The 26,287-nt window shown below is 43.9% G+C and overlaps 2 protein-coding genes across 6 annotated transcripts in view; both read right to left on the reverse strand.

The window, feature by feature from the left end:
• Positions 1-1,192: 1,192 nt before the first annotated feature.
• LOC115123753 (transmembrane protein 258) lies at positions 1,193-6,538 on the reverse strand. The gene is made up of 4 exons (XM_029653111.1): positions 6,453-6,538; positions 5,280-5,389; positions 2,234-2,363; positions 1,193-1,294 (listed from the first exon to the last, which is right to left on the reverse strand). The coding sequence occupies exons 1-3, from the start codon at positions 6,453-6,455 to the stop codon at positions 2,237-2,239; spliced, it is 240 nt and encodes a 79-aa protein (XP_029508971.1). The 5' UTR covers positions 6,456-6,538; the 3' UTR covers positions 1,193-1,294; positions 2,234-2,236.
• A 6,959-nt stretch (positions 6,539-13,497) lies between these two features.
• The window catches only part of LOC115125487 (myelin regulatory factor), a 129,016-nt gene continuing 116,226 nt past the window's right edge, over positions 13,498-26,287 (reverse strand). For all 5 annotated transcript variants that reach the window (XM_065002898.1, XM_065002900.1, XM_065002899.1 and 2 more), the window contains exons 18-24: positions 22,586-22,656; positions 22,375-22,491; positions 20,249-20,609; positions 18,599-18,661; positions 16,094-16,199; positions 14,346-14,420; positions 13,498-14,253 (exon numbers count right to left, since the gene is read on the reverse strand). In XM_065002898.1, coding sequence (XP_064858970.1) covers positions 14,158-14,253; positions 14,346-14,420; positions 16,094-16,199; positions 18,599-18,661; positions 20,249-20,609; positions 22,375-22,491; positions 22,586-22,656 — 889 coding nt within the window. In that variant the 3' untranslated portion in view covers positions 13,498-14,157. The remainder of the gene's footprint in view (positions 14,254-14,345; positions 14,421-16,093; positions 16,200-18,598; positions 18,662-20,248; positions 20,610-22,374; positions 22,492-22,585; positions 22,657-26,287) is intronic.

Genomic DNA, 26,287 nt, shown 5'->3' on the forward strand with positions numbered 1-26,287 from the left:
TTGGGGAGTTTCTCCTATTCTTCTCTGCAGAGTGGAATGGTAACATAAAACAGATCTGGATTTCAGGCTATAAAATACCAGGCTGATCATCCAGCATCAGCCTGATCATCCAGCACCAGCCTGATCATCCAGCACCAGCCTGATCATCCAGCACCAGCCTGATCATCCAGCACCAGCCTGATCATCCAGCATCAGCCTGATCATCCAGCACCAGCCTGATCATCCAGCATCAGCCTAGAGAGTGAGGAATAATATTTTCCCTCCAAAGATTCATCTGGGTTTTAAGGCACCACTTCTCACGGAATAGCCTCCACAAATAGGTCCCAGTGCTCTGAAATGTAATTCACTCCACCCCCTGGGCCTTATATACTGCTGTATGTTACATTTAGAAAGACAGATCTGTAACCTGTGGTTCTCAGGTTGAAGGTACAGCCAGTGGCCTTGCAGTTAGGATCTAGGCCTGACCAGTCGCCACTATGAATATTACTAGTTACGCTATCAAAACAGTCCCAAATAAACTGCAGTCACTGACACACAGGCTTCAATACAATGAGATTGTCATTTGGGCATAAGACCCATCCTCTGTCCAGCTCTCCTCCGTGACCCGGAAATAGATAAGTCATCGAGGAGTGTCAAGTCAGTAGGTGAATGTAAAGGTCCTCCCCTCAAGAGTATAGTCGTGTCCTTCACAGTGGATTCAAAAACTCTTCTTCTGGAAAGTAAAAACCATGTACCTACGGTAAAACGGTATGCTACATATCATTAGATCTAAAATGTCTAGCTTTATTAGTTATTGGACACTTGTAAAACATCATTTGCCTGATGAACTTGCGAGTGGAGGAGTTTTCATACAAACGCCATGTTTCCTCATCGCCCTCCGAAAGATTAGTCAGTGGTTCTGTTGTAGTTGACTGATTCTAAACTGCTTCCCTTTCCTGCCTCTCTTCCCTGATTGGACGGGACACTCGATGAAAGCAAAAGGTTAGCAGCGTAAATTGTAAACACAGTCTACTTTGAAGATGCCTCTGGGTCAGCATACTATGGGGACAGTATCACTAATGCTACAATCCTATTTTTTTTTAAAAACAGCAAGTCAATCCAGAAGAATTGTCAAAAATTTCACCAGAAAAAAATACTATGCAGTTTTTGTACAAATGGCTTTTTATTTATTGAAAGGTCACCCCAATCCACAGCCCCCCACAGTGCAATCCAATCCATATCCATCTTGTAGTGGAGCCCATTTCATGTCCTTCCCCTGTTCCATTGGAATGTTCTTCTGTATTGATATAACAATCTGACACACACACACAGGGAGAAGAAAAGACAAAACACTATGGTGAATGAGTTAACTTTAAAAAGGTAGATCTAGGGACATGACCATAAGGGTGATTTATGACAGGAACAAAGATTAGAGGCACAACTATTTGAGATTTGTCACGCAGATAGCACGTCGCTAGAGAGAGCCGCAATCTCAGTAGCCTACCGGTGTGATTCTTGCAGCCTCTTGCGTCACACGCTCTGTTTGTGCCACTGTTTATGATAACGTCATATCACGTGAGTCTCTGTTTTTTTTTTTAAAATGGTTCTGATTTGTATTGTTGAGTGTTGCACACGTCTCCAGACTCAGACATCTTGCCAACTCTTATGGGTCATTGTCAGATTCAGAAAACGTTACATGTCCTCGAAAGAGCCATTCATTTTTTTGCAGCAATCACAAACAAGGATACCTAGTCAGTTGCACAACAATGCATTCAACCGAAACATTGAACCCAACCCTTCCGAATCAGAGAGGTTAGGGAGCTGCCTTAAAAAAAAAAAAAATTAAATCGGCGACCCGGGGAGCAGTTGTTGTTGTTAACGGCCTTACTCAAGGGATGAACAGCAGATTTTTCCGCCTTGCCGGTTCGGGGATTAAAACCTTTTTCGGTTACTGTCTCAACGTTCTAACCGCTACGCAGCCACATTTTAAAGAAGACATAGATGCCATGATCCCTACCCGTCAGACATAGATGCCATGATCCCTACCCGTCAGACATAGATGCCATGATCCCTACCTTACCCGTCAGACATAGATGCCATGATCCTTACCCGTCAGACATAGATGCCATGATCCCTACCCGTCAGACATAGATGCCATGATCCCTACCCGTCAGACATAGATGCCATGATCCTTACCCGTCAGACATAGATGCCATGATCCTTACCAGTCAGACATAGATGCCATGATCCTTACCCGTCAGACATAGATGCCGACCCACAGTAACAGAAACAGCACTCCGAAGCCCATGAAGAGCGACGCCACCAGGGAGATGAGCAGCTCTTTGAACACGTCTCTGGTGTATTTAGTGGACGTTACCTCGTAGCTGAGAGAAAAGTTAAGGTGTTAAACAAAACAGGTAACGCTCAGGTGGTCTCAAAACGGCTTTTTATTTTGGACCCCCACCCTCCCACCCAAAAAAAAACCAATTCTGCATTAACTCAGACTAAATGTATTTAATGAGATATTTCAGTGTTTTTTGTTTAGAATGTGACATCTCAGTCAATCCATGTACAGGGCATTTGGAAAGTATTCAGACCCTTTTCCTCCACGTTTATGTTACAGCCTTAATTCTAAAAGTGGATTCAATAGTCCCCCATCTACACACAATACCCATTATGACAAAGCAAAAAAACAGTTTTAGAAATGTTTACAGATGTATTAACTGAAATATCACATTTATATAAATATTCAGACCCTTTTACTCAATACTTTGTTGAAGCACCTTTGACAGGGATTACAGCCTCAAGTCGTCTTGGGTATGACGCCACAAGCTTGGCACACCTGTATTTGTATCTCTCTGACCCAGAGGCATATCTGCAGATCCTCTCTGTCAGGTTGGATGGGGAGCATTGCTGCACACTATTTTCAGGTCTCTCCAGAGATGTTCGATCGGGTTCAATTCCGGGCTGGACTTCAGAGACTTGTCCCGAAGCCACTCCTGCGTTGTCTTGGCTGTGTGCTTAGGGTTGTTGTCCTGTTGGAAGGTGAATCTTTGGCCCAGTCTGAGGTCATGAGCGCTCTGGAGCAGGTTTTCATCAAGGATCTCCGTTCATCTTTCCCTCGTTCCTGACTAGTCTCCCAGTTCCTGCTGCTGAAAAACATCCTCACAGCATGATGCTGAGTTCTATGAAAACTCCCCCTTGTTCTGCCACCAACTTTTGCACATCGCCCTCGTCGTGCGGCAATGTTTGCAAACACAATAGGGGTACAAAGATGGCCACGATTCACGGTCAAAATAAGTGGTCACCTTGCAGATAGATGGCCACAATTCAGGCCAAAGAGTTCAATCTTGTTTCTATCAGAACAGAGAATTGTTGTTTCTCATGGTCAGAGTCCTTTAGGTGGAAAATCCAAGCGGGCTGTCATGCCTTTTACTGAGGAGTGGCTTCCGTCTGGCCTCTCTCACCAATCAGGCCTTTATGGTAAGTGCTGCAGAGATGGTTGTGCTTCTGGAAGGTTCTCCCATCTCCACAGAGGAACTCTAGAGCTCTGTCAGAGTGACCATCAGGTTCTTGGTCACCTCCCTGACCAAGGCCCAAGAACACAGTGGCCTCTAATGCTGCACACCTTTTTTGGGACCCTTCCCCAGATCTGTGCCTTGAACACTATTGTCTTGGAGCTCTACGGACAATTCCTTTGACCCCATTGCTTGGTTTTTGCTCCGACATGAACGGTGGGACCTTATATTTATTTATTTGACCTTTATTTAACTCGGCAAGTCAGTTATGAACAAATTCTTATTTTCAAAGACGGCCTAGGAACAGTGGGTTAACTGCCTTGTTCAGGGGCAGAACGACAGATTTGTACCTTGTCAGCTCAGGGATTTGAACTTGCAAACTTCCGGTTACTAGTCCTACACTCTAACCACTAGGCTACCCTGCCTCCTCTACACTCTAACCACTAGGCTACCCTGCCTCCTCTACACTCTAACCACTAGGCTACCCTGCCTCCTCTACACTCTAACCACTAGGCTACCCCGCCACCCCTACACTCTAACCACTAGGCTACCGCGCGCCCTCTAACCACTCTAACCACTAGGCTACCACTGCTACCGCCCCCCCTACACTCTAACCACTAGGCTACCCTGCCGCCCCTACACTCTAACCACTAGGCTACCCTGCCACCTCTACACTCTAACCACTAGGCTACCCTGCCGCCCCTACACTCTAACCACTAGGCTACCCTGCCGCCCCTACACTCTAACCACTAGGCTACCCTGCCGCCCCTACACTCTAACCACTAGGCTACCCCGCCGCCCCAGGCGTGTGCCTTTTCCAAATCATGACCAATCAATTGAAGTTCAAGTTGTAGAAACATCTCAAGGATGATCAATGGAAACAGGATGCACCGGAGCTCAATTTCGAGTCTCATCACAAAGGGTTTTTAGTTTTTTAAAACATTTTTAAATTTATAAAAACATTTGCAAAATGTTCTAAACCTGTTTTTGATTTGTCATTATGGGGTATTGTGTGTAGATTGAGAATTTATTTTTTAAATCAATTTTAGAATAAGTCTAACGTAACAAAATGTGTAAAAAGGGAACGGGTCTGAATGCACTGCACACTAAAACCTTTAAGCTGGTTTTATCAATGTTCTTCAATCCAATAAACCAAAAGGAGCATTAGTTGACATTAGTACCGGGCTGGAACAGAAGCCTTCATACTTCATACTCAGCCGTTCATACTCGGTCAAAATAAACGGTCACTATGACGATAGACGGCCACGTTTCACGGTCAAAATAAACCGGTCACTATGACGATAGACGGCCACGATTCACGGTCAAAATAAACCGGTCACTATGACGATAGACGGCCACGATTCACGGTCAAAATAAACCGGTCACTATGACGATAGACGGCCACGATTCACGGTCAAAATAAACCGGTCACTATGACGATAGACGGCCACGATTCACGGTCAAAATAAACCGGTCACTATGACGATAGACGGCCACGATTCACGGTCAAAATAAACCGGTCACTGTGACGATAGACGGCCACGATTCACAGTCAAAATAAACCAGTCACTGTGACGATAGACGGCCACATTCACGGTCAAAATAAACCAGTCACTGTGACGATAGACGGCCACGATTCACAGTCAAAATAAACCAGTCACTGTGACGATAGACGGCCACGATTCACAGTCAAAATAAACCAGTCACTGTGACGATAGACGGCCACGATTCACAGTCAAAATAAACCGGTCACTATGACGATAGACGGCCGTGGAAGGATACACAAAGAACCACGCAGTGAAGAACATGCCGATAGCCAGTAGGACCACAGTGAGGTGGGGGAAGACTGCTGGGTTCACCGGACTGGTGTATCTGGTCATGGCCTCCAGCTCCTGGTGGAAGAACAACAGAGACACATGGAGAGAGATTCACCTCACTGTGTGTTTCTGCTTTGGGACATCAGGACAATATTCCACATGTATAAATAAAACAAATGTCTGGGTTGAAAATAACTAGCTACATGAATATAATTAACTGGGTGCACATCAACCAGCTTATTGACTGACTATCATCACAGTTGAATAAGATATAGTCTCCCCTGGAAACGTCTGTGGGAGGATGTTTATTGCTCAGTTATTTAACATAGTTACTGTATTCCCATCAAAACATATTTACTGTTATTCGATGAAGCTGGGACCGAGAGACTGAAAAACAGCTTCTATCTCAAGGCCATCAGACTGTTAAACAGCCACCACTAACATTGAGTGGCTGCTGCCAACACACTGACTCAACTCCAGCCACTTTAATAATGGGAATTGATGGGAAATTATGTAAAATATATCACTTGCCACTTTAAACAATGCTACCTAATATAATGTTTACATACCCTACATTATTCATCTCATATGCATACGTATATACTGTACTTTATATCATCGACTGCATCCTTATGTAATACATGTATCACTAGCCACTTTAACTATGCCACTTTGTTTACATACTCATCTCATATGTATATACTGTACTCGATACCATCTACTGTATCTTGCCTATGCTGCTCTGTACCATCACTCATTCATATATCTTTATGTACATATTCTTTATCCCCTTACACTGTGTATAAGACAGTAGTTTTGAATTTTTTTAGCTAGATTACTTGTTGGTTATTACTGCATTGTCGGAACTAGAAGCACAAGCATTTCGCTACCCTCACATTAACATCTGCTAACCATGTGTATGTGACAAATACAATTTGATTTGACATAACGTCGAATGACAAGCCAATGTTGGCTAACAAAGCTATATCCATTGCAACAACGGAAATGTCTCGCTTCAACCATTTTAATCAATTAACTGTCAGGTTTTCATTAGGACAAATGGCATTACGTAGCTATAAGCAGCATTTCATATTCACGTTATTCTTAGAAAACCGTGCATTAGAGCCAAATCCCTTACCATTTTGTTGAGTCGTTGCTTGCTTGCTTGCTCCTACTGCAGAACCAAAGAGGAAAGAGCCACGTCAGTTCTCCAGAGGTTCTCCAGACAACATAAAAACACTTGGCCGCCACCTAGCGGGCTGGAGAAAAACACTTTCACTCCAAATCCATAGTTTATTTATTCAGTGGTTTATTCCCAAACGTATTCCTTTACCTGAAATGATTTTGTGCTAGTGGGATCTCTCTCTCTCTCTCTCTCTCTCTCTCTCTCTCTCTCTCTCTCTCTCTCTCTCTCTCTGCAAATGGTTAAAGTACAAAATGGAAAATAAATAAACATAAATATGGGTGGTATTTACAATGGTGTTTGTTCTTTACTGGTTGCCCTTTTCTTGTGGCAGCAGGTCACATATCGTGCTGCTGTGATACACACTGTCTTGCTCGCTCTTTCTCTTTCTCTTCCTCTTCCTCTTTCAATTAAATTTAAATTCAATGCAAAGCAAAGGGCTGTATTGTCATGGGAAACGTTTTTGCATTGCCAAAGAATTACACTCACAAAAGTTTTAATAGAATATAGACATTTCAAATGTCATGTACAGTGTTGTAACGATGTGCAAATAGTTGAAGAAAGAAAGGGAAAATAAATTAACAGATAAATATAGGTTGTGTTTACAATCTTGTTTGTTCTCCACTGGTTTCCCTTCTCTCAAGGCAACGGGCCACCAATCTTGCTGCTGTGACGGCGCACTGCGATATTTTGCCCAACAGATATGGGAGTTTATCAATGTTTGATTTGTTTTCAATTTCTTTGTGGGTCTGTTTGATCTCATTTCATCCTCTTCCTCTCTCTCTCTCTCTTTCTCTCTCTCTGTCTCTCTGTCTCTCTCACCCTCTCTCTCTGTCCCTCTCTCTCTCTCTCTCTCTCTCTCTCTCTCTCTTTCTGTCTCTCTCTCTCTCTGTCTCTCTCACCCTCTCTCTCTGTCTCTCTGTCTCTCTGTCTCTCTCTCTCACTCTCTCTCTCTCTCTCTCTCTCTCTCTCTCTCTCTCTCTCTCTGTCTCTCTCTCTCACCCCCTCTCTCTCTCTCTGTCTCTCTCTCTCTCACCTCTCTCTCTCTCTCTCTCTCTCTGTCTCTCTCTCCCACCCTCTCTCTCTCTTCTACAATAAAATATGTAGACCTAAACTCCCCATGGCCCCAATGGCCATCCCATCAACCAACCAAAATACACATTTTGTTTTCAATCAATATTTTATTCACTGCATTCATATTATGACAACATCTTTAACACAAAAATACAAAACAGCAAAGGTTCCAAAATAAACGTAATGATCGTGTATTAAAAATAAAGTAAGAGGTAAGACTAAAAACCACACATTTATAGGGAGGACTTTAAAAGCAGGAATAGGAATAGTATAGAGGTGAATGAAGGAGGAGTATTTATGCTTTCATTAAGTATTTTAGTGCTCTGAAGGGCTTTAAGCCATAAGAAAAGTAGAGTAATAAGATAAACGTATTTTAAAAAATGAAGTAAAGATTTAAAGTGTCATTTAACACCTGATTTCCTTAACAAAAGCCACATCTCAATTGGTGGTCCAGGTGTGACAAGGGTGTGACACAGGATGGCCTTTCCTCTTTAGGTCTCTGCTATTTCTCAAGCAAGATGGAGCCCGATGACATCACGGACTCCCACCAGACAAACTCCTTCAATTCTCAACTCTCTCTCTCTCTCTCTCTCTCTCTCTCTGTGTGTGTGTGTTTTCTTATCCAGTCAGACAGGTAAAAGCCGAATAGCGATTTTGATTGGCACAGAGTTTCATAATATAGCATAATAATGTTTACATATGAATAATATAACAACAACAACAACAAGGATAGAGTAACAACAGTCAACATTATAATGATATAACTAAAATAACATAAAAAGGAGCATACATTGTTACAAAATGAAGCTCCACAGTATCATTTCAGGAAATTCTATACCATTTAAAACCAGTTGGAACCAGTTGAAACCATTTGGAACCAGTTGGAATTATTTGGAACCAGTTGTAACCAGTTGTAACCATTTGGAACCATTTGAAACCAGTTGGAACCAGTTGGAACCAGTTGAAACCAGATGGAACCATTTGAAACCAGTTGGAACCATTTGAAACCAGTTGGAACCAGTTGGAACCATTTGAAACCAGTTGGAACCATTTGAAACCAGTTGGAACCATTTGGAACCATTTGAAACCAGTTGGAACCTGTTGGAACCAGATGGAACCAGTTGAAACCAGTTGGAACCAGTGGAACCATTTGAAACCAGTTGGAACCAGTTGAAACCAGATGGAACCACCCAAGAGAGCATAAATCAGTTGATATATACAATGCTATGCTGGTTTCACTGTAAAGGCTGGCTGGTGCATTATAAATAAGCTAAAATATTACACTGTTCTCATGTATGTCAACATCACATTGGTAATACAGTACAATGTCTTTATATTTTGTCATGTTCAATGAAGTATATTCATTTGATTATGTTTTTTAAAATGTATATTTCTCATGACACAACAGGTCAGGTGAGATCTTCAACACATCTGCTCTTAGAGGGACTGTGTTCAATACACCTGATCTTAGAGGGACTGTGTTCAACACACCTGATCTTAGAGGGACTGTGTTCAACACACCTGTTCTTAGAAGGACTGTGTTCAAATACACATGTTTCAACACATCTGATCTTAGAGGGACTGTGTTCAACACACCTGTTTCAACACACCTGATCTTAGAAGGACTGTGTTCAAATACACCTGTTTCAACACACCTGATCTTAGAGGGACTGTGTTCAATACACCTGTTTCAACACACCTGATCTTAGAAGGACTGTGTTCAATACACCTGTTTCAACACACCTGATCTTAGAAGGACTGTGTTCAATACACCTGTTTCAACACACCTGATCTTAGAGGGACTGTGTTCACAACACTGATCTTAGAGGGACTGTGTTCAATACACCTGTTTCAACACACCTGATCTTAGGACTGTGTTCAATACACCTGTTTCAACACACCTGATCTTAGAGGGACTGTGTTCAACACACCTGTTTCAACACACCTGATCTTAACTGTGTTCACCTGTTTCAACAACCTGATCTTACCTGTGTTCAATCACCTGTTTCAGATCTTAGGGACTGTGTTCAATACACCTGTTTCAACACACCTGATCTTAGAAGGACTGTGTTCAATACACCTGTTTCAACACACCTGATCTTAGAAGGACTGTGTTCAATACACCTGTTTCAACACACCTGATCTTAGAGGGACTGTGTTCAACACACCTGTTTCAACACACCTGATCTTAGAGGGACTGTGTTCAATACACCTGTTTCAACACACCTGATCTTAGAAGGACTGTGTTCAATACACCTGTTTCAACACACCTGATCGCAGTATCAGAATACTTTGTTAACTTGAGGCATTCAGATACCAGATGTCCAAAGGGTCCTTCATCACACATGTATATAATAAGTAGTGTATAGTTATGACATATGAGGAACATGGTCAATAGTATATCAAAGAGGGTCAGTGAATAAAGGGAAAGACAATAACAGAGGACATATGAAAAACTATTTCCAGAGGAGATAGATATAAACATGACTTCGGGGACAGGGTGTTGTTTCCCGTCAGAGAGGGGAAGACAAAAAGTGTTACACAGATTTAGAGCAATCAATGCAAAGGCCTGAATAATATTATAGTCCAGTGTTCAACATCTATAACTCATTCAGGAGAATGTTAGTGACCTCTGGACTCATTCAGGAGAATGTTAGTGACCTCTGGACTCATTCAGGAGAATGTTAGTGACCTCTGGACTCATTCAGGAGAATGTTAGTGACCTCTGGACTCATTCAGGAAGGTGTTAGTGACCTCTGGGCTCATTCAGGAAGGTGTTAGTGACCTCTGGACTCATTCAGGAGAATGTTAGTGACCTCTGGACTCATTCAGGAAGGTGTTAGTGACCTCTGGACTCATTCAGGAGAATGTTAGTGACCTCTGGACTCATTCAGGAGAATGTTAGAGTGACCTCTGGACTCATTCAGGAAGGTGGTAGAGTGACCTCTGGACTCATTCAGGAGAATGTTAGAGTGACCTGTGGACTCATTCAGGAGAATGTTAGAGTGACTTCTGGACTCATTCAGGAAGGTGTTAGAGTGACTTCTGGACTCATTCAGGAGAATGTTAGAGTGACCTCTGGTAAACCTTTCTTTCTTGTTCGGTTATACAAGACCCAGGCCACAAAATGGATGCCTCTATTAGCTCAGACATGAACAGCATTCAATCAAGTCCATGAGCTGCTTCTGTCTGGTGATAAGATGACAGCCTTCCTGTTTTATAGAGAGAGATAAGGCACCAGCGGTTTAAAAAGAACGCCGTTCAGATGTCAATACTTGTGTTGTCTAGTCTTGAAAACCAGACCCTAAGTTGGAGCATTTGAAAATTGTGGGAGGCAAAGCAGATGTCTGGAGAGACTATGGGAGAGACTATCAACATGTCTGGAGAGACTATCAACATCACGATCCAGAGCAGAAAGTCATCTCTGATCTTCTACCATTCAAACAAAATAAAACAGAAAATATATAGCTAAGAAAGTACTTCTTAAACACACATTGTATTTGGCTAGTGGTTAAGCATTATTAAATCCAGTGGGCAAGATACAGTGTGAAAATGTCCAGTGTTCTTGTAACATATCGTCCCTTGTTGGACCTGATCAATGCCGTTATCAGCTGCTGGGATTCTACAGCATACAGCGCATACCAATGTCCCAGTACAGTGTATAGAATTAGAATCATAGAATCAGAGTCATTCTAATTCTGTGGTCCCAGTACAGTGTATAGAATTAGAATCATAGAATCATAGAATCAGAGTCATTCTAATTCTGTGGTTCTAGTACAGTGTATAGAATTAGAATCATAGAATCATAGAATCATAGAATCAGAGTCATTCCAATTATGTGGTTCTAGTACAGTGTATAGAATTAGAATCATAGAATCATAGAATCATATAATCAGAGTCATTCTAATTCTGTGGTCCCAGTACAGTGTATAGAATTAGAATCATAGAATCAGAGTCATTCTAATTCTGTGGTTCCAGTACAGTGTATAGAATTAGAATCATAGAATCAGAGTCATTCTAATTCTGTGGTTCCAGTACAGTGTATAGAATTAGAATCATAGAATCATAGAATCATAGAATCAGAGTCATTCTAATTATGTGGTTCCAGTACAGTGTATAGAATTAGAATCATATAATCAGAGTCATTCTAATTCTGTGGTCCCAGTACAGTGTTTCAGAGCTGAGAGCATACAGTGTATACCATAGACAGACAATAAGGGTTCTGTAGCTATGGTGTATACAGAGGTCTACCGTTTCCAGTTATCTGAGTTCATCTCCAGTCTTATCAGTCTTATCATGCTCCATTCTTATCATGCTGGGTCATTCACTTCTTGTAGATTTGATATACTCCCGTGATTTAATACATTTCAATTAAAATGTGTTTCTTAGCATTTCTTAGCTATACAGGTAGCTGGATCATCAGCTATCTGGATAGATTAATCAGGTTTCTGAACGTATCCGTAGCTGAGTTTGTTTCAGCTTCACGTTAGTGAGCAAACCTCAAACCAGTCCGGTGATTCTCTGCTAGGCTGCTTTTTAGTTCATTCTTCCCCTCTAATCGGGGACTGGTTTAGACCTGGGACACCAGGTGGGTGATTCCCCTCTAATCAGGGACTGATTTAGACCTGGGACACCAGGTGGGTGATTCTCCTCTAATCAGGGACTGATTTAGACCTGGGACACCAGGTGGGTGATTCCCCTCTAATCGGGGACTGATTTAGACCTGGGACACCAGGTGGGTGATTCCCCTCTAATCAGGGACTGATTTAGACCTGGGACACCAGGTGGGTGATTCCCCTCTAATCAGTGTCTGATTTAGACCTGGGACACCAGGTGGGTGATTCCCCTCTAATCAGAGACTGGTTTAGACCTGGGACACCAGGTGGGTGATTCCCCTCTAATCGGGGCCTGATTTAGACCTGGGACACCAGGTGTGTGATATTAATGATCAGGTAGAACAGACAACCAGCTCCGGACCTGGTAGGGCAACAGTTGATCTGCTCTAACAGATAGGTCAGACTTAATTCTGGTATCTTTCACAAAATTCCCAGATTTTCCAAATATCCTGTTTTGAGAAGGTTCCAGATTTCGTCACTTCTGATTGCGGGAATCTTCCAAACAGGATTTCTGGAAAACCTGGGGGATTTCGTTACCGCAATGCATAGACAAAAGAATGTTTGAGACAAACTTCTACAGTAGTATATCCAAATCCACTGACCATGGTGCCATCTGGGAGGATCCAGACAGGAAGTCAAGACATACAGAACGGAATGTAAGTCTAATGTCCTGTCATCTGCTGACATACAGTGTTCTCACTAGAACCAAGTGTATTAAACCATTACATTCAACACAGGGTTTGTGTTTTCAGTCATAAGGAATGGTTAGAGTGTACAGGAGACACAAAACAAGTTCAGGAAAATGGGATATTATAAATTACACAATGATTAATAAGGCATAATATAACACTATAGCATTATGAAAAACCTAGGTTTCATACAATGAAGTGCATAGGAGCTGTAGTTTGGTGGATATGTTTCTATACAGGACAGGATGGATAGAAGAGAGAGAGAGAGAGAGAGAGAGAGGGTGAGAGAGGGAGAGAGAGTGAGAGAGGGGGAGAGAGAGAGAGGGTGAGAGAGGGAGAGAGAGAGAGGGGAGAGAGAGAGAGAGTGAGAGAGAGAGAGAGAGAGAGAGAGAGAGAGATAGAGAGGGTGAGAGAGAGACAGAGAGAGACAGAGACAGAGACAGAGAGAGAGAGGGTGAGAGAGACAGAGAGAGACAGAGACAGAGACAGAGACAGAGAGAGAGAGAGAGAGAGAGAGAGAGAGAGACAGACAGAGACAGAGAGAGACAGAGACAGAGACAGAGAGAGACAGAGACAGAGACAGAGACAGAGACAGAGACAGAGAGAGACAGAGACAGAGAGAGAGAGAGAGAGAGAGAGAGAGAGAGAGAGAGACAGAGACAGAGAGAGAGAGAGAGAGAGAGAGAGAGAGAGAGAGAGAGACAGAGAGAGAGAGAGAGAGAGAGAGAGAGAGAGAGAGACAGAGACAGAGAGAGAGAGAGAGAGAGAGAGAGAGAGAGAGAGAGAGAGAGAGAGAGAGAGAGAGAGAGAGAGAGAGAGACAGAGACAGAGAGAGAGAGAGAAGAGAGAGAAGAGAGAGAGAGAGAGAGAGAGAGAGAGAGAGAGATGGGATAGAAGGTGTAGTAGTTAAAGGGATAGTTGGGTATAGATAGTTCTACTTCCCCAGAGTCAGATGAACTCGTGAATACAAGTTTTATGTCTCTGCGTGCAGTATGAAGAAAGTCGCTAAATTGTTCCTGTGGACTTCCAGTCATTGAGCTATATGAGAACAGCTAGAATGCTAGCTGTTCCTGTAGACTTCCAGTCATTGTGCTAACGCTAGTTAGCATTGGCTCGCAAAACTACCTCTAACTTCATACTGGACGCAGAGACATAAAAATGGGTTCATCTGACCCTGGGGACGTAGACAAAAGGGCCTCCCCCCTTTAAGAAACCCTGAGTCAGGGGATAGGCTAGATTCAAAGCAAGCACACTAGTTTGCATGCTTAGTTCCCTCTCCTCTCATGCGCAGCTGCTTTGAATGAGGAAGTTGAAGTCAGAGTATGGTGGTGGTGGGATGGATATATTCTCCTCCTCTGCGCCACACCTCACTTCACTCTGCCAGAAGGAGAAGATGAAGATGAAGCAACTTTAAATCAATTTATTTTTATTTTTAATTAATGGTCAAATATAATCGAGTCAATACTCACAGACTCGGCCACTCTGAAGTGATAGGTCACGTCCTGGAATGACAGGACAGATACTGGCCACAGGTGATCTGTCCCCTGAGGAGAAAGAGGTCAAGAGGTCAGTCAGTAGCTCCATAAGCAAAGTCATCAACAACAGGGTCGGGGGTCAATTGGACAGCTCATCGTCAACTCAGTCCATTTGAAAAGTATTGGAATTACAGTTTACTTCCTTAGTTGAAATAGAACGAACCCCGAACCCTGGTCAGTGATAAACTCAGAAAAAAAAGAGGACCCTGTCTTTCAAATATAATTGGTACAAATCTCAAATAACTTCACAGATCTTCATTGTAAAGGGTTTAAACACTGTTTCCCATGCTTGTTCAATGAACCGTAGACAATTAATGAACATGCACCTGTGGAACGGTTGTTAAGACAGCTTACAGACGGTAGGCAATTAAGGTCACCGTTATGAAAACTTAGGACACTAAAGAGGCCTTTCTACTAACTCTGAAAAACACCAAAGGAAAGATGCCCAGGGTCCCTGCTCATCTGCGTGAACGTGCCTTAGGCATGCTGCAAGGAGGCATGAGGACTGCAGATGTGGCCAGGGCAATACATTGCAATGTCCATACTGTGAGATACCTAAGACAGCGCTACACGGAGACAGGATGGACAGCTGATCGTCCTTGCAGTTGCAGACCACGTGTGACAACACCTGCACAGGATCGGTACATCCGAACATCACACCTGCAGGACAGGTACAGGATGGCAACAACAACTGCCCGAGTTACACCAGGAACACACAATCCCTCTATCAGTGCTCAGACTGTCCGCAATAGGCTGAGAGAGGCTGGACTGCAGGCTTGTAGACCTGTTGTAAGGCAGGTCCACACCAGACATCATCGGCAACAATGTCGCCTATGGGCACAAACCCACCATCGCTGGACCAGACAGGACTGGCAAAAAGTGCTCTTCACTGACGAGTCGCGGTTTTGTTTCACCAGGGGTGATGGTCGGATTCGTGTTTATCGTCAAAGGAAGCCTGTACTCTGGAGCGGGATCGATTTGGAGGTGGAGGGTCCGTCATGGTCTGGGGCGGTGTGTCACAGCATCATCGGACTGAGCTTGTTGTCATTGCAGGCAATCTCAACGCTGTGCGTTACAGGGAAGACATCCTCCTCCCTCATGTGGTACCCTTCCTGCAGGCTCATCCTGACATGACCCTCCAGCATGACAATGCCACCAGCCATACTGCTTGTTCTGTGAATTATTTCCTGCAAGACAGGAATGTCAGTGTTCTGCCATAGCCAGCGAAGAGCCCGGATCTCAATCCCATTGAGCAAGTCTGGGACCTGTTGGATCGGAGGGTGAGGGCTAGGGCCATTCCCCCCAGAAATATCCGGGAATTTGCAGGTGCCTTGGTGGAATAGTGTAGTAACATCTCACAGCAAGAACGGGCAAATCTGGTGCAGTCCATGAGGAGGAGATGCACTGCAGTAATTAATGCAGCTGGTGGCCACAACAGATACTGACTTTTACTTTTGGTTTTGACACCCCCTTTGTTCAGGGACACATTATTCCATTTCTGTTAGTCACATGTCTGTGGAACTTTTTTGTTCAGTTTATGTCTCAGTTGTTGAATCTTGTTCTGTTCATACAAATATTTACACATGTTAAGTTTGCTGAAAATAAACGCAGTTGACAGTGAGAGGACGTTTCTCTTTTTTGCTGAGTTTATATGTTATATTGTATTAAGTGTATAGATGTACCTCAGTGACTTTTTTCGCTCCAGCGTGAAGCTCTGTCTCTGTGTGGTCAGGACACAGACGTCCTCTGGTGGCCCCACACTGTCTGACCCACACGCTGGCGCTGGAACTGGGGACAGAGGGAAGGATGGTGGCATGTCGTTACAACACTGTGAAGAAACAGGAACTGAGGACGGAGGGAAGGATGGTGGCATGTCGTTACAACACTGTGAAGAAACAGGAACTGAGGACGGAGGGAAGGATGGTGACATGTCGTTACAACACTGTGAAGAAACAGGAACTGAGGACGGAGGGAAGGATGGTGACATGTCGTTACAACACTTTGAAGAAACAGGAACTGAGGACGGAGGGAAGGATGGTGGCATGTCGTTACAACACTGTGAAGAAACAGGAACTGAGGACGGAGGGAAGGATGGTGACATGTCGTTACAACACTGTGAAGAAACAGGAACTGAGGACGGAGGGAAGGATGGTGGCATGTCGTTACAACACTGTGAAGAAACAGGAACTGAGGACGGAGGGAAGGGTGGTGACATGTCGTTACAACACTGTGAAGAAACAGGAACTGAGGACGGAGGGAAGGATGGTGACATGTCGTTACAACACTGTGAAGAAACAGGAACTGAGGACGGAGGGAAGGATGGTGACATGTCGTTACAACACTGTGAAGAAACAGGAACTGAGGACAGAGGACGGAGGGAAGGATGGTGACATGTCGTTACAACACTGTGAAGAAACAGGAACTGAGGACAGAGGACGGAGGGAAGGATGGTGACAAGTCGGTACAGGCGTGATCAATAGAAAAGGTGTAGTTGGTAAATCACCTATTTTGTGTTACAAAAACAGGTTTGTCTTCTTGGTCACTACATATAAACACATGCAGCCGTCATTGGACTTCATCATAACTGTAGAATAGCTGAGTTGTTTTGTTGTTTTATGTCCTGTGGTCTGGACTTCATGTGTAGAGTGATCTGTAACCATGGCTACTCACATCACATGGCGAGTGATCTGTAACCATGGCTACTCACATCATGTGGAGAGTGATCTGTAACCATGGCTACTCACATCATGTGTAGAGTAATCTGTAACCATGGCTACTCACATCATATGGAGAGTGATCTGTAACCATAGCTACTCACATCACATGGCGAGTGATCTGTAACCATGGCTACTCACATCATGTGGAGAGTGATCTGTAACTATGGCTACTCACATCATGTGGAGAGTGATCTGTAACCATGGCTACTCACATCATGTGTAGAGTAATCTGTAACCATGGCTACTCACATCATATGGAGAGTGATCTGTAACCATGGCTACTCACATCACATGGCGAGTGATCTGTAACCATGGCTACTCACATCATATGGAGAGTGATCTGTAACCATGGCTACTCACATCATATGGAGAGTAATCTGTAACCATGGCTACTCACATCATGTGTAGAGTGATCTGTAACCATGGCTACTCACATCATATGGAGAGTGATCTGTAACCATGGCTACTCACATCATGTGTAGAGTGATCTGTAACCATGGCTACTCACATCATATGGAGAGTAATCTGTAACCATGGCTACTCACATCATGTGTAGAGTGATCTTTAACCATGGCTACTCACATCATATGGAGAGTGATCTGTAACCATGGCTACTCACATCATATGGAGAGTGACCTGTAACCATGGCTACTCACATCATGAGTAGAGTGATCTGTAACCATGCCTACTCACATCACATGGAGAGTGATCCGTAACCATGGCTACTCACATCATATGGAGAGTGATCTGTAACCATGGCTACTCACATCACATGGCGAGTGAACTGTAACCATGGCTACTCACATCATATGGAGAGTAATCTGTAACCATGGCTACTCACATCACGTGTAGAGTGATCTGTAACCATGGCTACTCACATCATATGGAGAGTAATCTGTAACCATGGCTACTCACATCATGTGTAGAGTGATCTGTAACCATGGCTACTCACATCATGTGTAGAGTGATCTGTAACCATGGCTACTCACATCATATGGAGAGTAATCTGTAACCATGGCTACTCACATCATGTGTAGAGTGATCTGTAACCATGGCTACTCACATCATGTGTAGAGTGATCTGTAACCATGGCTACTCACATCATGTGTAGAGTGATCTGTAACCATGGCTGCTCACATCATATGGAGAGTGATCTGTAACCATGGCTACTCACATCACATGGAGAGTGATCTGTAACCATGGCTACTCACATCATATGGAGAGTGATCTGTAACCATGCCTACTCACATCACATGGAGAGTGATCTGTAACCATGGCTACTCACATCATATGGAGTGTGATCTGTAACCATGCCTACTCACATCATGTGTAGAGTGATCTGTAACCATGCCTACTCACATCACATGGAGAGTGATCTGTAACCATGGCTACTCACATCATGTATAGACTGATCTGTAACCATGCCTACTCACATCATATGGAGAGTGATCTGTAACCATGTCTACTCACATCATGTGTAGAGTGATCTGTGACATGGAAGAGTTCTTGATTGCTGAGAGTGGTACGGTATAGCTGTAGATAAAACATACAAATCAGGATGTAATGCAGTCACACAAACCCCAACAGTAAAAGCAATTTATCTTTATTTACATTTTTTATATTTTTTTTATTTAACCTTTATTTAACCAGGCAAGTCAGTTAATTCTAATTCTTATTTACCATGCCGGCCTACCAAAAGGCAAAAGGCCTCCTGCTGGGACGGGGGCTGGGATTATATATACAAATAAATTAAATATAAATATAGGACAAAACACACATCACGACAAGAGAGACAGATAGCAACACAACATGGTAGCAGCATAAAACATGGTAGCAACACAACATGACAACACAGTATGGTAGCAACACAACATGGTAGCAACACAACATGACAACACAGCATGGTAGCAACACAACATGACAACACAACATGGTAGCAACACAACATGGTAGCAACACAACATGACAACACAGCATGTTAGCAACACAACATGGTAGCAACACAACATGACAACACAGTATGGTAGCAACACAACATGGTAGCAACACAACATGACAACACAACATGGTAGCAACACAACATGACAACACAGCATGGTAGCAACACAACATGGTAGCGACACAACATGGTAGCAACACAACATGGTAGCAACACAACATGGTAGCAACACAACATGACAACACAGCATGTTAGCAACACAACATGGTAGCAACACAACATGACAACACAGCATGGTAGCAACACAACATGGTAGCAGCACAACATGACAACACAGCACGGTAGCAACACAGCATGGTAGCAACACAGCATGGTAGCAACACAACATGACAACACAGCATGGTAGCAACACAGCATGGTAGCAACACAACATGGTAGCAACACAACATGGTGACAGCACAACATGACAACACAGCATGGTAGCAACACAACATGGTAGCAACACAACATGACAACACAGCATGGTAGCAACACAGCATGGTAGCAACACAACATGGTAGCAACACAACATGGTAACAGCACAACATGGTAGCAACACAACATGACAACACAGCACGGTAGCAACACAACATGACAACACAGCATGGTAGCAACACAACATGTTAGTAACACAGCATGGTAGCAACACAACATGGTGACAGCACAACATGACAACACAGCATGGTAGCAACACAGCATGGTAGCAACACAACATGGTAGCAACACAACATGGTAGCAACACAGCATGGTAGCAACACAACATGGTAGCAACACAACATGGTAGCAACACAGCATGGTAGCAACACAACATGGTAGCAACACAGCATGGTAGCAACACAACATGGTAGCAACACAACATGGTAGCAACACAACATGTTAGCAGAATAAAACATGGTACAAACATTATTGGGCACAGACAACAGCACAAAGGTCAAGAAGGTAGAGACAATAATACATCAGGCAAAGCAGCTACACCCGTCAAGAGTGTCCATGATTGAGTCTTCGAAATGAAGAGATTGAGATAAAACTGTCCAATTATGTCAAATGTCTTTAATATAATGTGTTTCACAAAGGTTTTGCGTTCCAGTCGAAACTACATTTGACTCATACAGTCTAAAGAAGAACCACACAGGGAGACCCACCTGCAGCTGTCAGGATGGGGACAGTTGTGTGATGAGATGTGTTGGTCTGTCTCCAGGATGTGTAGATCTATAAGGGAAGGGGATGATATTTCCCCTGCTTCCTCCTCTGTGTCGCTGTGTGTGTTCTCCCGGCGTTGTCTCCGAGGCAGGGTCTGTTGGCCTCCAGGCCCACCCGGTCCAGGCAGCCTGTTCGTGGCCCCCCCTACAACCTCCAGGTCTCCTGCAGGGGCAGGGGCAGGTCTCTTCGCCTTGGACAGGTACATGGGGGCGGAGGTGTGGCTGAGACGGTTCCGGTAGCGTCCGTCCTTGTCCACAGGCCTGGATTTGGCCTTCTTGTTGATACTGCCCGGACTACTCAGCTCTACAGGAGAGAGGAGAGAAACTGGTGTCATGAATGCTTCTGTCAACAAACGCAAGTTGATATATTTGTTGTTTTTGAAATGTTTACTCACTGCCTATGTATGGGTTATGTATGGGTTATGTATGGGTTATGTATGGGTTATGTATAGGTTACGTATGGGTCATGTAAGGGTTATGTATTGGTTACATATGGGTTATGTATGGGTTACATAGAGGTTACGTATGGGTCATGTAAGGGTTATGTATGGGTTATGTATGGGTTATGTGTGGGTCATGTATGGATTATGTATGGGTTACATATGGGTTATGTATGGGTTATGTGTGGGTCATGTATGGGTTATGTATGGGTCATGTATGGGTTATGTATGGGTTATGTATAGGTTACATATAGGTTACACATGGGTTATGTATGGGTCATGTATGGGTTATGTATGGGTTATGTATGGGTCATGTATGGGTTATGTATGGGTCATGTATGGGTTATGTATAGGTTACATATAGGTTACACATGGGTTATGTATGGGTCATGTATGGGTTACAAATAGGTTATGTATGGGTCATGTATGGGTTATGTATGGGTCATGTATGGGTTATGTATGGGTTACATATGGGTTATGTATGGGTTATGTATGGGTTACATATAGGTTACGTATGGGTTATGTATGGGTCATGTAAGAGTTATGTATGGTCATGTATGGGTTATGTATGGGTTATGTATGGGTCATGTATGGGTTATGTATGGGTCATGTATGGGTTATGTATGGGTCATGTATGGGTTATGTATGGGTTATGTATGGGTCATGTATGGGTCATGTATGGGTTACATATAGGTTATGTATGGGTCATGTATGGGTCATGTATGGGTCATGTATGGGTCATGTATGGGTTACATATAGGTTATGTATGGGTTATGTACAGGTCATGTATGGGTCATGTAAGGGTTATGAGTGGATTATGAGTGGATTATGTATGGGTTACATATGGGTTATGTACAGGTCATGTAAGAGTTATGTATGGGTCATGTATGGGTTATGTATGGGTCATGTATGGGCTACATATAGGTTATGTATGGGTCATGTATGGGTTATGTAAGGGTTATGAGTGGATTATGAGTGGATTATGAATGGATTATGTATGGGTTACATATGGGTTATGTACAGGTCATGTAAGAGTTATGTATGGGTCATGTATGGGTTATGTATGGGTCATGTATGGGCTACATATAGGTTATGTATGGGTCATGTATGGGTTATGTATGGGTTACATATGGGTCATGTATGGGTTATGTATGGGTTACATATATGTTATGTATGGGTCATGTATGGGTTATGTATGGGTCATGTATGGGTTATGTATGGGTTACATATGGGTTATGTATGGGTTATGTATGGGTTACATATAGGTTATGTATGGGTCATGTATGGGTTATGTATGGGTTACATATAGGTTACATATGGGTTACGTATGGGTTATGTATGGGTCATGTATGGGTTATGTATGGGTTACATATAGGTTACGTATGGGTTATGTATGGGTCATGTATGGGTTATGTATGGGTTATGTATGGGTCATGTATGGGTCATGTATGGGTTATGAATTGGTTATGAATAGGTTATGAGTGGATTATGAATGGGTTATGAATGTGTTATGAATGGATTATGTATGGGTCATGTATGGGTCATGTATGGGCTATAGGTTATGAGTGAAGTGAAGGTATGGGTTAATCTTTTCGTCTGGTGTGGTAGGACAGATGGGGGGTTTCTTACCCGATGTAGATTGGTTGTTGCTTGGCGACAGAGCAGTTGCTGATTGGTTGTTTGTAGCAGTTGTTGGCGGGCAACAAGCTGCAGGATTGGACAGTGAAGGAGAGGGCGGGACTGCATCTGTACAGAACAGATACGACAGTTATTCAATCCACTGTCAAATGTAATGAAGTAGGCTGCCATTGATTCATATGTCCCAGTGTGTGTCGCTGACCTGGAAGTGTCGGGGTGGTGGATCGAGGACCGGAGGCCGTCCTTCTAGATGATCCCACTGCAGACCTGGACCTGAGGGATGTCAGAACATTTGAACCTTTATTAATTTAACCAGGCAAGTCAGTTAAAGAACAAATTCTTATTTTCAAATGACGGCCTAGGAACAGTGGGTTTAACTGCATGAACATGTGTCTGTATAGGCCTACTGCATGTCATGTGTCTGTATAGGCCTACTGCATGTCATGTGTCTGTATAGGCCTACTGCATGTCATGTGTCTGTACAGGCCTACTGCATGGTCATGTGTCTGTACAGGCCTACTGCATGTCATGTGTCTGTATAGGCCTACTGCATGTCATGTGTCTGTATCGGCCTACTGCATGGACATTTGTCTGTATAGGCCTACTGCATGTCATGTGTCTGTATAGGCCTACTGCATGTCATGTGTCTGTATAGGCCTACTGCATGTCATGTGTCTGTATAGGCCTACTGCATGTCATGTGTCTGTATAGGCCTACTGCATGTCATGTGTCTGTATAGGCCTACTGCATGTCATGTGTCTGTATAGGCCTACTGCATGTCATGTGTCTGTATAGGCCTACTGCATGTCATGTGTCTGTATAGGCCTACTGCATGTCATGTGTCTGTACAGGCCTACTGCATGGTCATGTGTCTGTACAGGCCTACTGCATGTCATGTGTCTGTATAGGCCTACTGCATGGCATGTGTCTGTACAGGCCTACTGCATGGTCATGTGTCTGTACAGGCCTACTGCATGTCATGTGTCTGTATAGGCCTACTGCATGTCATGTGTCTGTACAGGCCTACTGCATGTCATGTGTCTGTACAGGCCTACTGCATGTCATGTGTCTGTATAGGCCTACTGCATGTCATGTGTCTGTATAGGCCTACTGCATGTCATGTGTCTGTACAGGCCTACTGCATGGTCATGTGTCTGTACAGGCCTACTGCATGCACATGTGTCTGTTTCAGCCTACTGCATGGACATTTGTCTGTACAGGCCTACTGCATGTCATGTGTCTGTACAGGCCTACTGCATGTCATGTGTCTGTACAGGCCTACTGCATGTCATGTGTCTGTATAGGCCTACTGCATGTCATGTGTCGGTATAGGCCTACTGCATGGACATTTGTCTGTATAGGCGTACTGCATGTACTGTATAGGCCTACTGCATGTCATGTGTCTGTATAGGCCTACTGCATGTCATGTGTCTGTATAGGCCTACTGCATGTCATGTGTCTGTATAGGCCTACTGCATGGACATTTGTCTGTATAGGCCTACTGCATGTACTGTATAGGCCTACTGCATGTACATTTGTCTGTATAGGCCTACTGCATGTACTGTATAGGCCTACTGCATGTCATGTGTCTGTACAGGCCTACTGCATGTCATGTGTCTGTACAGGCCTACTGCATGGACATGTGTCTGTATCGGCCTACTGCATGTCATGTGTCTGTACAGGCCTACTGCATGGACATGTGTCTGTATAGGCCTACTGCATGTCATGTGTCTGTACAGGCCTACTGCATGGTCATGTGTCTGTACAGGCCTACTGCATGTCATGTGTCTGTATAGGCCTACTGCATGTCATGTGTCTGTACAGGCCTACTGCATGTCATGTGTCTGTACAGGCCTACTGCATGTCATGTGTCTGTATAGGCCTACTGCATGTCATGTGTCTGTATAGGCCTACTGCATGTCATGTGTCTGTACAGGCCTACTGCATGGTCATGTGTCTGTACAGGCCTACTGCATGTCACGTGTCTGTATAGGCCTACTGCATGTCATGTGTCTGTACAGGCCTACTGCATGGACATGTGTCTGTACAGGCCTACTGCATGTCATGTGTCTGTACAGGCCTACTGCATGTCATGTGTCTGTACAGGCCTACTGCATGTCATGTGTCTGTACAGGCCTACTGCATGTCATGTGTCTGTACAGGCCTACTGCATGTCATGTGTCTGTACAGGCCTACTGCATGTCATGTGTCTGTTTCAGCCTACTGCATGGCATGTGTCTGTACAGGCCTACTGCATGCACATGTGTCTGTTTCAGCCTACTGCATGGACATTTGTCTGTACAGGCCTACTGCATGTCATGTGTCTGTACAGGCCTACTGCATGTCATGTGTCTGTACAGGCCTACTGCATGTCATGTGTCTGTATAGGCCTACTGCATGTCATGTGTCTGTATAGGCCTACTGCATGGACATTTGTCTGTATAGGCCTACTGCATGTACTGTATACGCCTACTGCATGTCATGTGTCTGTATAGGCCTACTGCATGTCATGTGTCTGTATAGGCCTACTGCATGTCATGTGTCTGTATAGGCCTACTGCATGGACATTTGTCTGTATAGGCCTACTGCATGTACTGTATAGGCCTACTGCATGTACATGTGTCTGTATAGGCCTACTGCATGTACTGTATAGGCCTACTGCATGTCATGTGTCTGTACAGGCCTACTGCATGTCATGTGTCTGTACAGGCCTACTGCATGGACATGTGTCTGTATCGGCCTACTGCATGTCATGTGTCTGTACAGGCCTACTGCATGGACATGTGGCTGTATAGGCCTACTGCATGTCATGTGTCTGTACAGGCCTACTGCATGTCATGTGTCTGTATAGGCCTACTGCATGTCATGTGTCTGTACAGGCCTACTGCATGTCATGTGTCTGTATAGGCCTACTGCATGTCATGTGTCTGTATAGGCCTACTGCATGTCATGTGTCTGTACAGGCCTACTGCATGTACATTTGTCTGTATCGGCCTACTGCATGTACATTTGTCTGTATCGGCCTACTGCATGTACATTTGTCTGTATAGGCCTACTGCATGTACATTTGTCTGTATCGGCCTACTGCATGTACATTTGTCTGTTTCGGCCTACTGCATGTCATGTGTCTGTATAGGCCTACTGCATGTCATGTGTCTGTATCGGCCTACTGCATGGACATTTGTCTGTATAGGCCTACTGCATGTCATGTGTCTGTATAGGCCTACTGCATGACATGTGTCTGTATAGGCCTACTGCATGTCATGTGTCTGTATAGGCCTACTGCATGTCATGTGTCTGTATAGGCCTACTGCATGACATGTGTCTGTATAGGCCTACTGCATGTCATGTGTCTGTATAGGCCTACTGCATGTCATGTGTCTGTATAGGCCTACTGCATGTACATTTGTCTGTTTCGGCCTACTTGTAATGTTCCAGACTGGACTGGCAAGCAAGTCAACCTACAGTACAGTATTAAAAGTCAACAGTAGAAATTAGTCATGACCTCTTGAGACGCAGGCAAAGAAACGCCCTTATCACAAACCTACAGTACAGTATTAATCAAAGATAAGAGAATGGGAGAGTGAGAGGGGAAAGGGGGGAGAAGGAGAGAAAGGGAGAGAGAGTGAGGGAGAGAAGGGAGAGAGAAAGAGGGAGAGAAGGGAGAGAGAGAGAACGGAGAGAGAGAGAGAGAGAGAGAGAGAGAAGGGAGAGAGAGAGAGAGAAAGGAGAGACAGAAAGAGAGAGCAAGGAAGAGAGAGAAAGAAGGGAGAGAGAGAGAGAGAGAGAGAGAGGGAGAGACAGAAAGACAGAGCGAGGAAGAGAGAGAGAAAGAAGGGAGAGAGAGAGAGAGAGAGAAGGGAGAGAGAAAGACAGAGCGAGGAAGAGAGAGAGTATAGAGAGT

Source organism: Oncorhynchus nerka, linkage group LG17 (genome assembly GCF_034236695.1).
Source record: "Oncorhynchus nerka isolate Pitt River linkage group LG17, Oner_Uvic_2.0, whole genome shotgun sequence".
NCBI classification, from domain to species: Eukaryota; Metazoa; Chordata; class Actinopteri; order Salmoniformes; family Salmonidae; genus Oncorhynchus; species Oncorhynchus nerka.